Source organism: Corvus brachyrhynchos, unplaced genomic scaffold (assembly GCF_000691975.1).
Source record: "Corvus brachyrhynchos isolate BGI_N302 unplaced genomic scaffold, ASM69197v1 scaffold467, whole genome shotgun sequence".
Classification (NCBI taxonomy): Eukaryota; Metazoa; Chordata; class Aves; order Passeriformes; family Corvidae; genus Corvus; species Corvus brachyrhynchos.
Genome location: NW_008239309.1, coordinates 1,714,142 through 1,731,256, shown reverse-complemented (window position 1 = coordinate 1,731,256; position 17,115 = coordinate 1,714,142). Strand labels below are relative to the sequence as shown.

Here is a 17,115-nt window from a genome sequence, read left to right as displayed (position 1 = left end):
AGCAGATGTCATTTTAATACTCAGCAACAAATAAGGCGGGAAGGGAGTTTGAATTTAAATTTTTTTGCATTATTTTAATATATTTTTTATTTAAATATTTTTGTATTCAAATTATCACCTAAGAACCGTTTGTGTTTCTTATATAAGTACTTTAAAAGTTTTTTCTTTCTGCAGAATTTATTATTTAAAATGTAGTGCTATGTAGTGTGATTCTAAACATTGGATGGTCATTGCAAATTCTAGCTTTTATCAGTAATATATCAGCTACTTGGTTTTGAAAAATTGGTCTGGAAACTCACTGAGATGGAGATTTCCATGCTGTATTGGCCCTTAAACATAGCACCCTCCACTAAACTGAGCACTCCAGAACTTATTAAAAAGTCAGTTTCTGTAGAAGAGACAAGCATCCCCAAATTTTATTTCTTTATGCACATGGAAATACAATATTTTGAAAAATAAAACCAAAAATTAGCTCTTATTGCCCTTTCAAAACAAGAAAAGAAATGTTACAGTGATTTGAGATAGTTGTTGAGGAATTTCCAAAATAGAATATCTATGCAGCGGCTAATAATCTTGTTAACTTCCATGAAAGAGGAAGAGAGCTTAATGCAGAATATGAATTACCATTTACCTTCTCATGTCCACTCATTTCTAAGACAAACAATTCAAGAAAGTACGTAAATGATGATATTTGCTCTACAAGCAAATATGTTGTTACAGGCTCCAGTTAATACCTGGTACTGGAGTCAAAGCAAATTTTCTTAAGAATTCAGTAGAATCAAGATTCTGCTTCCTGGATTAATCTTTCTGTCTATAGACTAATAATATGTCCAGCCATAAAAATGTGAAGTTATGAAGTTTCTCAAATTTAAACACTGACTACTACAGTTCTGATTTTTCTCCTGGGCAACACAATCACAAAGCCAGAAATAAGGCTGAGTGAAAGTGATATGACAAAGGGAAATGGGTTACTTTATTAGGAGGTTTGCACTTATGTTTGCTCTTTCAGAAGAAGATGAAACAGATAAAAGTGGAGGAAGTCTAAAGGGGGCCAAATTGGCCAAAGAGCTTCTCTTCTCCGGAAGAGAAATTCCATGTTTAATTGAACACATAGGACTGTAGAAACCATGCCCTGTAAGAGTGCAATTTGAGGCCCTGAAATATGGCCATCTACAAACAAAGAATGAAAACTAACAGCTGTTTCTGTTGGATGTGGTAAGGATTAGTGATGAATATAACACTAATACATTTCTTGAGCTAAACTTGAGCAGTTGCTGAGCTTCAGCTTTATTGAACAAGCAGCTGGGTTTTTTCAATCACTGATTCTTGTCAACAGTTATTATGGGGATAATTATCATTTTCTTAATAGGTTTAATGAACTCTCGGTCTTCTCTTCCAAATATGTTTTGGTTTTAAATGTATTCGGTTATACAGCTGTTGAACTAAGCAGCTAATTATTTACACAGTTTTCTCTCATTTGCTATTTATGCAAACCTTGCATCTGTCTCAGGATCTGACCAAGGGATTTTATTATAATGAATTCATTTCATTTATATAGTAAAGTGCTCCAAACTGAATCTACACTACTTTAAGCTATTTGTCAAACTTTGAAAATGACAAGAACACCTGTGCAAAGGTGAATATGTCCATTACTGGTAAACAAGTATTTTCAGGTAGTACATATCTGATCCCTCCTTACAGTTTTCCCTGCTATTTTCCTTCAGTGGCAGCATGAATCTTTCTAGGCAGAAGGTAAAAAATCACATCCAAGCTCACATCAGACTTCCTCTAAAATCAGTGTCAAACCTACTATCCTATGCTTTAGAGAAGTCTGGGCAAGATGTGTGTTCCATCCATGTTCTCCAGGAATAAACATCCACATTTCAAGCAGAACATTTTGAAAAACGGGCTCCATTAACACATACAAAGTGTATGTTAATAAATTCAATCTGAGTATATACACCGTGTGCATATTATATATAAACTAAGTAAGTTAAGTTAAGACACCCAAATCAGCTGTCATGTTTCTATGCTACAATATCCAAAGCTAACCTAAAAGATTATTTACATTTTAAATGAAGAGATTACTTCTGCCACAGTTTGGAGCTGGGAGAAGAGAAAAATTTGGACTACCTTGTGAAATTTGGACTACCTTGTAAAAATAAATATGGATTTACAGAAAGTATCCAAAATCAATGAGTGCAGATGCTGATGAGGCAACACAAATATAATGGAAGCTTTTAGAAAAACAGACCTGATCTGGGAATAATAGTCATTGAGTTTAGTAAAATCTTTTTCAATACCACTTCTACAAACACTTGTTTCCTCACTCTCACATGCATGTAGACCCAGTGTACAAATGAAGTCCATGATTCAATCATTAACTTAACTGTCTATGGAGATAAGGCTTCTTGCCCCATGCCTTTTATGAGGCATATGTCTGCTTAAATGGAGAACACTATCAAGATAAAGATATTGCCCTAAATATTTCTCTTCCCATTTTGGATTACCATCACTAATAGAACCGGAACTGGTAATAAATAAACAATTGTTCATGAACATGACCTGGAATGACTGAAAATGAGAAGTGAGCCAGATCAGGTTTTTTCTTCCTACATTAGTATGATAGTACTAAGAAGCTCACTGTCTTTTCACTTCTCCCTGGGAAATTACCATCATCTGCTGGTAGCAGGCTTCAGGAAAAAACTTCTTCTTTCCATCAAGAAATGTGGGGGTTTTTTCACAGTAAATGCTTGGTAAAAGAAAAGTGATAACCTTGTAAATTTTTCATAGGACATAATCAGAGCTCACTAAGGCTTGTGGGAAGACTTCCAATGAAGTCTGAAAGTACTTCTCACAGTTTGCCTTACTATTTGTTATACATTCTGTTTCCCAGTGAGATAGGAACCCATCTATTCCACAACCAACTGAAAAAAATACTTACATCTTCAGAAAGTATGTCAGCAGGCGGCAACCTCTGCAGACAAGCTTAATGAAAATGAAAGAAAGCTAGTTGATTAAAAAAATATGACAGCTTGACATGACAGAGTAAACAGATGCAACAAGCAATGAACTTTCAAGGATATCTTATTTATTAAATAATTTTTTTTCCCTTCATTTGCTATTTTGGCATCATCCCAGCTTCATGTTTGAAGTTTGGTTACTTTAGATATTCCTTCTGGTCTAAGGGCTTCCTATCCAGCATAGCTGCATTAATATTGTCTGGGAGGTGGCACCAATACAAAGAAATGGGACTTCTCACAGAAAACTCAGCAGTAGAAATAGTGTCCCTGCATTGTCTTTGCTTTTCACAAATTTTAGCATTTTAACTTGCAAAATTTTGTTGTATGTTAGCTGGGAAATACAGAATTTTAACATACCCATTTGCCTGCACTGACTATAGACTAGTCTTTTGAAATAATCTTGTATTTGTGTGTAGCTTGTATTCGTTTCATCGTTTGTATTCATTTTTAGAAAGCAAGACACTATGAGCACTTTCACAGAGTATAGTTTCTTTGGTATTCATTATAATAGAGAAAATGCCTTAAAATAGTATCAGAATTATGCACATTCATGTTTCCATAACTTACAGGTATTTTTATTTTGATAAAGCATTAAAGTAGGTTTTCAGATTTCCTCTGCTGGATGTCTGGAGCAGTCCCACCATGCAGACTGCCAAAGCTGTGCACTGTTTGTGGCATCAGAAGTGTTTAAATTATTATGGCATAATTTGCTTTCCTATGTTTGCATTGATTAGACTTAAACCAAAAATAAAGAAGTTGGCGGGTGCTGTAGTGAGGCAGTTGCAGATATATTTCTTCTCTCCAGTATGAGTGCTATGTTGTCAGTTTAGCAAAATGGTTTGCTATCCCTTTGTTACTTTTATGTGTGCTCTGTCCTTGCTCTAGGGACACCTTTGCTGTCATTCTCTCCACTCTCCTCTCTGGTGAGGGTGACAGAGAAGTATGGCTGGGTTCCCCACAGATCACCTGCCCTAGGGCCTTACTAGCAATGCCCCTAGCAGTACTTGAGCCCTGTGGACCTCTAGTCATTTCAGGATATGTACAAAGTCGTTTTCAAGTGTACTTTAGGCTGCTGGTTTATTTTTCTTTTCCTTATCCTCCTTTCTCCTTTTTTCTGTTTTTTCTTCCTCTTTATGAGTTTTCTTAGTTCTTCTCTTATATGTTCTTCCCTCTTCACTTCTGTGCTCCATCTGTTGTTCACTCCCTCTCTACTTCTCTATTCTGTTTGCTAAAATGATCAGCAACACAGAGAAAACCTGCATAATGAAACAAATGTTACATCACAGACTCTGAATTCAAAGTTAGCTGTTTACACAAAGTCACCCCAAACCACAGCTACATATAACGGGACCCTGCAAGGCACAGCAAATTATCTGGTCTAAAAGTGTGTAAGGGGGCCAAGACACTATGTTCTCAGCTGAGTACCTCCATCTGCCTGAATTGCTGGTACAAACATGGAATTCAAGGCTGCTTTGGAGTGGGAAGGAAGGGGAGAGGGAACAGCTGTTTGCTAGCAGACCTCTGGGTCCAGAGTGCAGCCCTGCCCCATCTCTGCCCACAGCAGGGTGGCTCTGGCCCAACCTCTTGCCTTTCTCTGTTCCTCCAAAAAAACCTGTTAAGCATAGCTTAGAGGAAACAGAGACTCTGGTGAGGCACAGGAGGATGTAAAACCAGGCATGTCAGCTCAGGCTAGCAGTGTAGCTAACCCAAGACACTGGTCTTGTGAAGAGTACAAGAAACAGGAAGGCGTATTATGTCAACTTTCCAGCCTGATCTTCAGGCATCTTAAAAAACTTCCCACAAACAGATGGTAGCCTGAAGTTACACCTGGGAGGAATCCAGATTCTAGAGGGCTGGAGTCTGCAGCCCCTAACAATCACATCTGACTTCTCTCTGCTCCCTGCCCCTTGGCACTTGCACTTCTGTTTGTCTAAAGGTCCAGCTCCAGCCAAAGGAGACCAGAGTCACCAGCACAGGCTTTAGCTGGGGCACTCCCCTAAGAGGTTAGAGGTGTGAGTCCAAACTCCTTGAGAAGGAAATGAATCAGCCTACCATCTTGTGCCTGCTGTATTTTGCCCCAAATTTGATGTTGTCAGTGTATATTCAGCTGCATGTAAACTTACAGGACTGGGTTCCCAAGAGCATTTGGGTATAGGTATCCTGAGTTTTCAGACCCTGCCCAAAGCTCAGGGCTGACAAGATCAAGCTGGCCATAACAGTGACATTTACAGCACATGTAGTAGAAGGCTTTCAAATATGCAAAGTGTAATTGGTGCCAGCAGACAGGGTGGAAATGCAGTTTTATCCTGCCCTCACTAGGCATTGGAATTAATGATGGATTGGCCAGCTTTATCAGTTACTCAATTAAACAACTCTCATCCTAAGCAGACGACTTAATTCTCTCCCTGACATCACCTTTTTTGTACTGAAATAATTATGGAATATCTGGGGTGTAGCTGAGAACAAGATTTGGGATTAGACTGCAGTGAGGTGATGACAATTAGACAAATTTCTTCCTTTTCTTAAGCAGATAAGGAGATCTCATGTCATAGACTGGAACCATGGATATGTCCCTGCCTTTATAAAGCATGTGGAGTCACTTTAAACACTGTTTATAGAAGTCCTATCACTCCATCCCTGTTTCCTGTCTATCCCATATCTGCCACAGCAAATTAAAATAATACATTTTTGGCACTGTAGGAATCCTATGTGTTAAATAGTTTTTCCTCTGGAAAATTATCAAATAGCGTCCATGAAGCTTTAGGAATTTTTTTTTCTCTCCATACAGATATTATAAAAGACAGGGTGAACAGAAGAACAAATGAATAATATAAATATTAGGAAGGATTTGGTAGTAAAATACCGATGTTTGATAGAGTGTGGAGTCCTTGAGGAGATTGGGTATAATCTTTCCACCTACAATGCACAATCATTAAACACTATAAGCAGAATGGAGAGTGTTTGAGCTATTATTTTAAGAAAAAAAAAAAAAGAGTATGCAGAACATCCAAAATTAGAATGATCAAAAAAGCATGCCCTTCCATAACCCTCATGCTGTCCTGCTTGAGCTGTTATTTTGAAAGCAAACCTTTCACTGGCATTCATGACCTTTAAAAAGGAAATACACTGAGCTTTCCTTCCTACTGTAATCCCAGCGTCCTTATCACCTATATGGAGGCCAGAGAGATGGTCTGTTCTCCTCCCATGTCTTTGTTATTTTAAAGGGTAGCTAAGGGCCACCTTCAACTTGGTTCTTCAAGCCAGCCCACTGGCTCCCTCCATCAGCAGTTAATGGCACCTTCTGGGCATCACATGCACCTCAAAAAAGAGGACCAGATAAAATGTGTACACATGGCTGGAGAAGGGCCAAGTGAGAAGAGGGTTGTATGGAAGAAATTTCATAAAAAGTTTCCAAAACAGATTAAGTTTTAATGAAAGGCTAGTTTTTCTTAAACATGGAAGAGGATTATTAGTCCTCAGAAGGACCATTGCTTTTTGTATTTCTTTTGTGCTCATTTCCTTGTTTCACACATTCAAAACTCATAGTGAAACTGGAGGTTGCTAAAGTGGTAGGTATTTCATAAAGTGTGTTTCAGGAAGACATATTATATCCTATAAGAACTGAAAGAAGAGGATTTCACCCACAGAGTGACAGAAGTGTATATATAAAAATGTGTGTGCGTGTTTATAAAAATATATCTGCTACCAAACACTTCTCTTGGTGTCCAGTTATTAAAAGTAATTACCAGATAATTCTTTCCTATTTGTTTAGGAAAGATGAATAAAATTTATTTCAGTTGAAGTCTGAGCAGATTTCTTGCTGGAAAAGCTGCTTGGCTATAAAGACTGATTAATCCTCATTAGCCTCCATTACTCACTTGTAATTAAGCTGGCTTAGTAGTGACTTAGATATTTCCCTCTGAACCTAAGTACAAGAGAAAACAGTAAAGGAATTAAACATATCAATGCTGTTCTTAGGACACCACTGTGTTTATTTTGTTGAGGCCCAACAAGAAAGAAAATTAAGAATCATATCAATAAGACAGAGTTTTAAAAGGCTCTTAAGGCAAATTGCTGAGGCATTGGAAGGAACTTCATTTGATTTATCTGCAATTTGATTCTGCCTTCCAAACTGCCTGAGCATAAAACCTCTGTTAAAGCATTGAAATTGTGCTGAATATGCCTCTATTGTCCAGAAAAAATATCACTTGCATATACATCTCACAATTTCATTCAATGAGGGTTCATTTTTTTAAAATCAGTTTATTTAGTTTGAAGAGAAATGTGTTTACTTCCTCAGTTCCAGCAGAGAATGGTATTTTCATCTGATCATATGAAGTACCTGCAAGAAATAATTTAAGACACCTTGCTCACTGCCTTTTCCCTTCACTTGTGGTGCCAGACTTGAATCTTGTCCTTGGCTGAACAAAATACTTTCCCTGTCTGATGCCCAAAACACATTCTACGTATTGCTCTTAATTATTTTGTTAACTTCTAGAAAGTCTTAAAAAGAAGCACAAGTTTGTTGCCAAAACTACAGAAAATCTGAAATTTGAAACAAATTTTATCTTGCTTCTGTAATTTTCTTCAATTGGAAAAGAAATTCCTATGGTAAATATGGGGGGAAATACTTGAGGTTAATTATTTTAAACTGAAACAGATTTAAAATGCTAGTTTTACTCAATTCAATAAACTAACATATGGAGTGGGAAAGACAGCTCAGACTTAGCCGAGTATCACCAGGAGATACTGGAACAGAGACTAAAATCACAAATAAGTAAGCAATTATTTTGGGGGGGGGGGGGAAGAAAAGAAAAGAAAGAAAAAAGAAAAAATAGTGAGAAGAAAATAAATATAGCTCAAAACCTGAAGTTCTGAACATTTCCCAAACCACTCTAGTACTAATCCTTCACCGTGAGTGATGACGAAGGCTTGTTCTGGATGCTAACTCAGTTCAGATTTTCATCACAAAGAAAAGGAAACCAAAAAACCCCATCAAACCACTGTGACTCGACAGCATGACTGCATGAATGGCCAACCAGCATTATAAAATGAAGTTTTGCGAGAAATCACCATATATATTAATATAACTATCTTATCAATCCCTGCCCACACCTCCATAACCCTACCCCCGATCATTCTATCCAGGACTTTTTCCCTGGGAAAAAAAACAAGTATCACATACAAAAACCTGGAAAATTTAATAGGAATTATTGCTGTCTTTTATAAAGAATAGTAGGTAAGGGTCTGGTCTGAGCATGGGAACATTACCCAGTGAATTCTGTCATGACTTACTGTCCTAACCACATTCACTGCCTTCCAGTGGGAGCCTGATCATGGTTTTTTAGCAGGAAACAAACTAGTCAAAATCCTTACAGCAAGTAATTAGGGTGACTCCTGAGTCCTGATCATTTTCCTGCAGAATCCAGTGATAGCCATTCAACTGCTTTCTTTACCTGTGGCTGAAGTTTAGGTGGGATTCACTTTCTGTGGGATGCGAAAAAATCAGTTAATGTGCTTGGAATGAAAGACTGGTGTTTCCATTTTTCTGGCAGAAGAAAGAGGAGTTGATGAGCACCATTTCTCTGATGTACATGACTCTTTCTGTGACATCCCAACAAAATGCTGCCTACAGACATACAAAATTCTTCTGGAAATCTTGATGACTTCATACTGTGAGTGCAGCATTATGCAGGAAAACTGTTGGATATAGCATTCATGCTGGTGCGATTCCTTGCTGTGGTTCTATAGAAAAAAAATTTTCCTGCACATTTACAAATGGATGGGTTTAATTTCTGGTGAATCTATGAACAAATTGTTGTCAGCTTGCTCTTCCAGGAAGTCCTCTACAGTTTTCTGGAATTCCTATCACAGGACAATGGTTTTGGACAAATACAGGGTGATCTTCATAGCTTCAGAAATCTGCACTAAAAACTGACCCAGTGTGGGCTGGTGCCTACCAGATGGTTCAAACAACTTCTGCTGTTCCTTAGAAGCTGACAGATGCTCTAAAAACAGGTCATCGTTCCCTTTCCACCTCCTGATATTGTTTTCATTACACACATACTCTAAATAATTTTAAGAAAAAGCAGACTAATAGAAAAATATTATGCTAACTGGAAGTATTGTATGATAGACACTCCATTTTCAAGTAATGCTCTCTAATAATTTTTACCTGGAGCTGAAGCACCAAGCTGAAATACTACATGGCTGAAAAAGCAACTCAGAGAAACAACTAAACCTGAAAGAGTCACTACTTTCTGATACATCCATCCTGGACAACTTTAAAGTACAAGTTTGGTTTAAATCCAGTGTACTGCATGCTGGTAAGAGCACATACTCCTTCCAATTTACAAAGACTTTAGCGGTAGGTCCAGCTTAGAGCCCACCATAAAACAGAAGGTCTTTCATCATTGCAAAAAGAGTCTAATAATTACATTGCAACCCTGAATACAGAAGACTGAAGTGGCTCTTTCGGAGCCAGGAATAGCAGCAATTGAATGAAAAGAAGACTTGAAGAGATCTTGTCCTTCCCAGGTAACACACTTGCGGCTTATCAGAGTGGCTGGTGTCAGAACAAGAAGGAGCGAAGCCACATGCTTCTCTCCAGGGAAATTAGGTGGTGTCTATTCTTCGTCAGGCCTTCATCAGAGGACTGCGTGGGGGGTGCCTACTTGTTGTGCACTAGTATCCCTTCTACTACAACATCATCCAAGAAAAACTAAGCTAAAAATGTATGCTGCTTCTCATAGCCTTGATTTCAATCTCAAATTGGTAAAGATGTTATCAGTGTAGGAAACTCACTTTACCTTGTAGCTTTTAGCAATTAAACCAATCTTCAATTTTGTATTTTTCAGTGTTCTCTGAATTCTAGTACTTCTAATGAGCATAGGCAGATGAAAAATTGCATGTTCCCAGGTTTTCTTTTTCGAAGATTCACAAGGGAAAAATAGGTTTTCAGGAAACATGATCTTTACCCTAAGATTTTTCCTTTAAATCAAATTAATTCCTGCATATCCGCAAAGTAGAAGGAAAATGTGTTAGTGTTTTAGCTGTCATGGTAGAAGAGAGAGGAAGGGAAGAGAAATTAAAAACAGGGTGGTATTTTCATCCTACATTTAAATAATTAATAATGGGTTTTTTCTAACATAAAAAGCAGGAAATAAAAAATGAAAGTTTAAAAAAGGCAATTATTCACATAATTTCTTCCCATAACCCCCAGAGCACAAAAATATTTTCTTTTACTACACGATTACTTAGCTTAATTACTACCAGTGACATTACAAGTTTTTACAGTACATTAAGAATTGTTGGTTGAGAAAGAAAATGCTGTGTTTTGCTTATCAAGAGCAGAGTAACATGTATAAAATCATTCGCTTTACAGAAGCAAGTCAAAAAGTTTTAAAGTTTGGAAGGAATTAACCAAACATTAAGTAATATTTTTCACTGGATCATTAGTATTTTAGAAGTCAAGCAAGAAGGAGTAGTCCCTGCCAGATAGATATAAACAAAATATACACATCCAGCATGCAACTCTATGTGTGTTTTAAGTAACTGCTGAGGATTAACTTAGGCCTCTTCATTGGATAAAAATCTCAATATCATTTATAAAGTGCCCCTGCATTTTTACAGCAATGGAAAGCTGCAGTCCCAATTTCAGAATATCAGATTTTCAGAAAAAAAGAATAATCCCAACTAAACTTTTGTCTCTTTCCCCACCCCCAACGCCAGATTTTTTCTTTCTTTGAAAAGGCTTTGCATTATTTGTGTCTCTGTAATTCTTTCACCTCCAAGATGACATTCCTTCCTTTTCAGTGGTCTTCTGAGATCATAAACTAGGTCATGGAAAACTACTGCACTTAAGAAGAAAGTAACTATTTGGTTTTCATAGGTGGTTTATTTTTAAAAATTGGTCGGGTTATAAAATTAGTCCATCAAACAAATGAGTAATTTGACAACTATCTGTAGCAGTCCCACAGCATTTATAAGGTCTGTTTGAAGGAGTAGTTTGATTGGATCAGTTGCTACTGAAGAACGTGCGTTGATGCTCAGAAACTATGGATCATTTTTTATCAACTAGTAAGTAAGATGTTGCCTTACACACTGTTGATTTGTGTCCTTTAACCACAGCCACAGGAAAACCCATTACCTTCTGCAGCCTTTACTGCTTTTGATTATTATGGTGCCATTCTGCTGACACATACAGAAGAGTGGAGCAGTCCACTCAGAAATCTTTCTGCACCATTGAGTCTGCAGTTTCAAAGACTGGAAACAACATAAGTGCTGTCTGAGATCCATACTCTTCTGTCTCAGTATATGGGGCTTGTCTTGGGTTGCTTCCATGATTCGCATCCCCTCATGTGTATCCTACTCTAAATTGTGTATATCTCTCTGGCACTACTAGGAACAGCACTTAAAGATACGACTCTACATTTATCCATGAAATGCACATCATGTCTTTCAGACTACCACTGCTCTGCACCCAGATAGTCCTAAAACAGGCTCTGGTTGATAAGCTTGTTTGTAAGACTGAAAAACAAGTGAAAAAAACCTCCTTGAGATTCAAATATTCAAATTATCTCCTGGTCAAAAATATACTTTAGACATGCCAAAATGTTAGTAGGAGTGTAACTCAGTGCTACTATTCTGTATCTGAAAAGTGTCAATAGTTTACACCATTAAAGAGGCTGGTCCTAAATATAAAAAGGTAATTGACATTTACAGAATAACTTCTCTTAATTTCTATGCTTTTTGAACCAGATCTGTTAACTTGGGATTTCCACGGGCTACAAATTCTTTCTGTAACTTCTCTGCCATTACTGGTATAGTTTTGTTTTTCTATTTCCAAACAAAAGCAATATTCTTCTATATTTTATTTCATTATAATTGAGAACAAATCAAATGGAAAAAATGGTTTTAAATAATTCTCTGAGGAAATATATACACTGACTGACCATTTACTTATTTATGTTATATACATAACTGTGGCTATAAGCAGTAGAAGCAGTAAGACTTCAAGCAAAATAAACACAACCTGTCTCTTTTTATTCTTGGTTTGTTGTGTGAATAATTGTTATCATTTTAAGATTTGAGTCATTAACTATTAACAGTCCAGTTTCTCACAAATATTGGGGTGAATAACTGAAAATTCATTTCACAAACATTTAATTTGTGCTGTGAACTGCAGTAGTAAATCTGTACCCAATCCAAAATCAGACTATAGCTTTCTCTGCTTGTAAATATGTCAGTGATGTAGGAATAACATGTCAGCAAAACAAAAATCATCATCCTGACACCTCAAGAAAGATATTAGTTCTGTTACAGGCTCCTGTTGTATTAAATCATCTTACAATAGTTCTGGCAATAAATTATAGAGGTGAAAACAAATAAACTCCAGAAGATTGCAAAGATGTATTTTTTGAAGGAAAGTAAACCTAATAGGTAAAATCTACGAATGACGTTCAAACTTCAAGGTCTGTTTTTAACTGTCAAATTACTAAGTGTTCCTTTAAAAAACCTCTTTCTCTGTGCTCATTATTGGGAACTGGGTTTGAAAACAGTATATACTGGTTTTTTTCACCTACCAGGATTTGAACAAACTTGTTCTTATTTATGTATTTCAGACAATGTCTCAGAGAAAGAATTTATTGTTTACATGATCTAAATCAAGAATACACAAATGTTTATCATGTTCAGAAACAAAATCTGTACCTAAAGGCTGCAGCTTGCTCTTACCTACATGATAAACTAAACTTCTGAGCTAACCAGACCAAAACTTACAAGTGAGTGCAATCCAGACTAATACCCTGCAGTTTGTACAAAATACCACTAAAAACACAGAGCTTGTGTAATTTTTTGTGTGTGTTTGGAAGACTCCTATATGTCTCACTTGATGTAAAAACTGGTATTCCAGGTGTTTGACATGTAACTGTCAAAATAGCTGTCCAAATCATCTCTTTAATTTGAATCAGTATTTAGTCACATAAAAATAAACCCAGATATCCTGAGTGGAAGATGTGGCAAATGGTTTTCATGGCAAGAAGTGGCATACGTTTGTTATTAGCAGATAACAAATTGTTTGTGGGTTGTGTATAACCAAATAAACTATTGACTGGTAGCAAACTAGACTGAGCGGCAACATTAAGCTAAGGAGTTCAAGAAACAAGTTATTCCATCTCCTTTGGCAGAACCCCCTCTGGCTGCTCCCAAAGCAAAAGGAATTTACAACTTACCCAGAAACTGGGCTGAATTTGTGGTAGATCATGCCTTCTTAGGGGAAAAACTTGCAGAAAGACACCGGATAGAGGGAGGCAAAAAGTCCTTTCCACTAGTTGTTTCAGTGAGGAGTGGGAGCAGAAGGCTGTCCCAGGGCGGAAGCGCAGCCCAGGTACCCTGGCGGGAACAGGAGCTGGAGCAGGGCAGCTGGACCTGCCTGCCAGCCCTCTGCAATATCTGCGCACCACTTGTAGCCTCTCTGTCTGGGCTCTGGGCATCCTGCAGAGGACCCTGCACTTCAGAGAGCAGCAGCTTGAAGAAATACTGAATCATAAGGTGAACAAGTTCTCCTTCTGCAAAGAAATGGACACCTGCCCTATACGTGCCCCACTTCTGCATTCTGCTTCTATAAAAGTGTGCAGGGGGGGATTTTTCTCATGCCATATTTGAAACATACGCTTGCATTCAATCACTCATTTTACATGGCAATTCTGATCATTCTGATGCATTTATGAACAGCGTGAAAAACATTATTGATGTCTACAAAAATGCAAACAAGAGATACAAAATTGAGTCCATCCTACTACTGATGTGGATGATCAGCCTCAGTGTTGTTATGTACTACGCAACATGAACTTTTTCTTTTGTTTTGTTGTATTTCAAGTGAGAGCCAGGAACCATCTTACCACCTCTTAAATGTCACTGTTCCTAGACTAATCATATACACAGATGAGTAGAGATAAACATGTGTAATCCTAAACACAATGCAGTTTGAAGGGAACAAAAACAGCCCCAGTAATTCTTCTCCCAGTATAGCACAGGTTGGCATGTTGGAGCAGACTTCAGTACTGGCAGATGATAAATGAAATACATTGATTTCTCTATGACAGCTCCTCTCTATATTTTACAAATGGCCCATTGAATCTTGCTGAAACTGTTGGGATAAAGTTAGTGAAGCCTGTAAGAAGATTCTGGTAGCAGAACTTACATATGCAAAATTCACAGCAGGTTATATTATGACTATTATCATCCTTGTTGGAAAATACTTTCCTATCTGCATAGGTTAAACCATACGGCAATAGCACCAGTATCTAAAAACCAGACTGCAGGTATCTCTAGCGTAAATAGACTTCTTGTTAATGCATATGGTTATTATTCTTTTATCAGTTAAATGTGTATCTGATTAACACCTTTTCTTAATACAAAAGCAGATATATATATTGCAGTTCTAAAGAGTTAACCATAAAAGCATTTTACTTAACTTACCAGTTGTTGAAGCTGGAAGGAGTCTTGCCCTAAACTCTACCTGCTCTCATGTTTGTAATATCTGTCTCTCTCTCCCGCTGTCTCCCTCCCCCCCCGTGCAGAGATTGCAGTAAACTTAGAAAACTAGCAGGGACAATGTTTCAAATGACTTAAGAAGGAGAACAGGAACAGTCATTTCGTTCTCTTTTTTTTTTTCAGATGAGTACAGTACCTTCAGAAAGAAGGAAGGAAGGGAGGGGAGAGGAAGTCAACAACCCTTTGCTTTCCTGCAAAAAAATAAGGAAACAGCAGATAGCAATCTCGTTTTCTCTCAAACAAAATGTTTGGAAAAATAAATATATCCAATCCAAAAGGAATTCCTCAAGTATTATATCTGCATTAATGGCTTCATAAAACCTTCTTTACAGCTTGTTATGTGCAACTACATGAAATGAATTTCCTAAGTAGTGAGTAGGAATAAGACACCCATATCTTACGCAGAACAATTAGCCGTAAGCTTGCATAGATAATGAAGGCTTTTACTCTAGAGAAAGACTAATCATAGATGTATACACGGATCTTGTTTCCATGGTGATATAGGTAAAAAAATGCCTAAACCCCCTCTTTACTCTGATCACAGGAAAATAGCACATTGGCTATTTATAGAACACTGTGGGGGAAAAAAAGGGGGATAAAAGGGGTCAGAAAAGTGGCAAGGATCCTAGCCTGATACTGGCAGTGCAATAACGAATAATTAATTTCAAAGAATGGCAGCATAGAAGGCATACTGATTTATCCAAACAAAACCAATGTGCTATGTTCTAGAACAGATTTTATAATTTAATCGTTTCTTTCTTTCTTTCCCCATCAAACATATTTTCACAACCAGATACTGGCCAGCTGGCTGAAGTTATACTTGGGATAAGTTTAGCCCATTGTGCTCCACTGTGTTTTTGTTTGCTTGTATCTTTTCCCCTAACTTTATCTATCATCTGAAGGTCATTTATAGTGATTAGATGCTCCCTTTCTTTCCCCATTAATTTTTTTCATCCTAACATACTTGCCAGTAAACACCTTCACACTGTCACGGGAGCTATGTTTTTAGTTTGTCTGGTAATGCAGGAGTGAATTTGGAGCTGCTTCTCAACAAGCAATTCAGGTTGATTTCTGTGAAAGACTTTTTAAAAAGCCTTTTCAAGAGGCCTTCTCCTACACCCTCTGCATCCAGAAGTTGCTCTGGAAGCAATATCTAGATCAATGCTGCTGAAATAATTGTATTACTGCTGTAAATCCAGTTTTAATGGAAGGACAAGTTGGTATGTTATCCCATAAAGATTACTATTTCATTTATTGTACAATAATAAGAATAGATAGGCTCTAAACCAACATAGGAAGTAGCTCTTTAGCACCTGTGTTTCTTTATGCGATTCCTGGTGCTATTTCCTGAAGATATTTAGCAATTATTTTGTTGGAAAGGCTTCTATCTTAATATTTAGAAACTGAAATCTTTGATAAGGGACATCAGTATTTGACAGAGTGGTGCAGGTGCTGTGAGTGATCTCTGGCCTTACAACATCTCCAGGATTTTCTGCAATGGACAAAACCATAACAGGAGGGTGAATTTTAAAAGCAAAAGAATACAATGCACTTAGATTATATACTGCAAATGAAGTCCTTAATTCTCCCTTGGGAATGGAGGTCCTAATCAAATATATCTCCTGTGCATACTGAGCACAAGGGAAGGAAAGAGGTATGGAAGGCCACTGAAGTAATGTATTGTCCTGCAGGGTCAGCCTAATAGCACAAAACCATTAATTTTGTTTCAAAATTGTTTTTCATGATCTTGAAGATAGTAGAAACTTCCAGGCCATTCCAGACAGTTCAATTTATTTATTTGCCAGGCACAACAGGCTAATGAGACCCTGTAGGCTGCCATTATGCGGGGTTTTGTTTCTCTCCACTGGGAACCCAATACAGAAGCATATTTGAAAACCTATGCTGATTAAGTTAGGATCATTCTTAAGTAAGTCTCTGAGGGTATGTGATAGTCTGCATAGTCCTCTGTGAAGGACTTAATTGTCACAGTCCTATACTTGTTCTTCTCTTTCCTTGAGGACGGCAAAGCTAAGGAGCTGGACACAAATATCTATGAAATGCCTTCAATAGGTTATAAGACTTTTCTATCCTGATTGAAGGGGACTGTGAGAGGCCCTACTTCAGCAAGGACAGCAGGAGATGGGAGGTCTTCCTTCACTTAATCCTACCTCAGGTTCCATTGTCAGCAGCCCTTCTACCACCCAAGAGGTCAGGACTTAGTTGCCCCAGACAAGTCCAGGTAGAGTAATCTTGCTTCCTAGGATGCAGCCACTGAAGTACTTGACCTGTTCTTACTTTTGCTGATTTCTCCCAACTGCTGCCAGAAAATCACAACCCAATGAGAACGAGGCACTAAAACTGTGATTTTCGTGCCAGAAAAATACCTTGCAAGGTCATGTCTTTTGCAATGCATGTCTTTTGCATGTCAGGTCAATGTGCAATTAATGACCGTGGAGAAAAAAAAAAAGCATGTACAAAATCTTTGGTATCTAGAGTCGTGCAAACCAAGTAACAAGGCATGATACTATGACATTTA

General features: G+C 37.6%; 1 protein-coding gene across 10 annotated transcripts in view; it reads right to left on the bottom strand.

Moving 5' to 3' along the window:
- ZNF366 (zinc finger protein 366) overlaps window positions 1-14,625 on the bottom strand; it is a 34,002-nt gene extending 19,377 nt beyond the window's left edge. For 3 of the 10 annotated variants that reach the window (XM_017740678.1, XM_017740677.1, XM_017740682.1), the window contains exons 1-2: window positions 14,505-14,625; window positions 2,945-2,988 (exon numbers count right to left, since the gene is read on the bottom strand). Coding sequence is in view for 1 of the 10 variants with exons in the window: in XM_017740676.1 (XP_017596165.1) it covers window positions 13,256-13,516 (261 nt within the window). In the remaining 9 variants the exon portion in view is untranslated. Of the gene's footprint in view, window positions 1-2,944; window positions 2,989-13,255; window positions 13,842-14,504 lie in introns of those variants that run through there. The other 7 variants (XM_008638622.2, XM_017740680.1, XM_017740683.1 and 4 more) reach the window with 5 other exon arrangements.
- Between the last annotated feature and the right edge of the window lie 2,490 nt (window positions 14,626-17,115).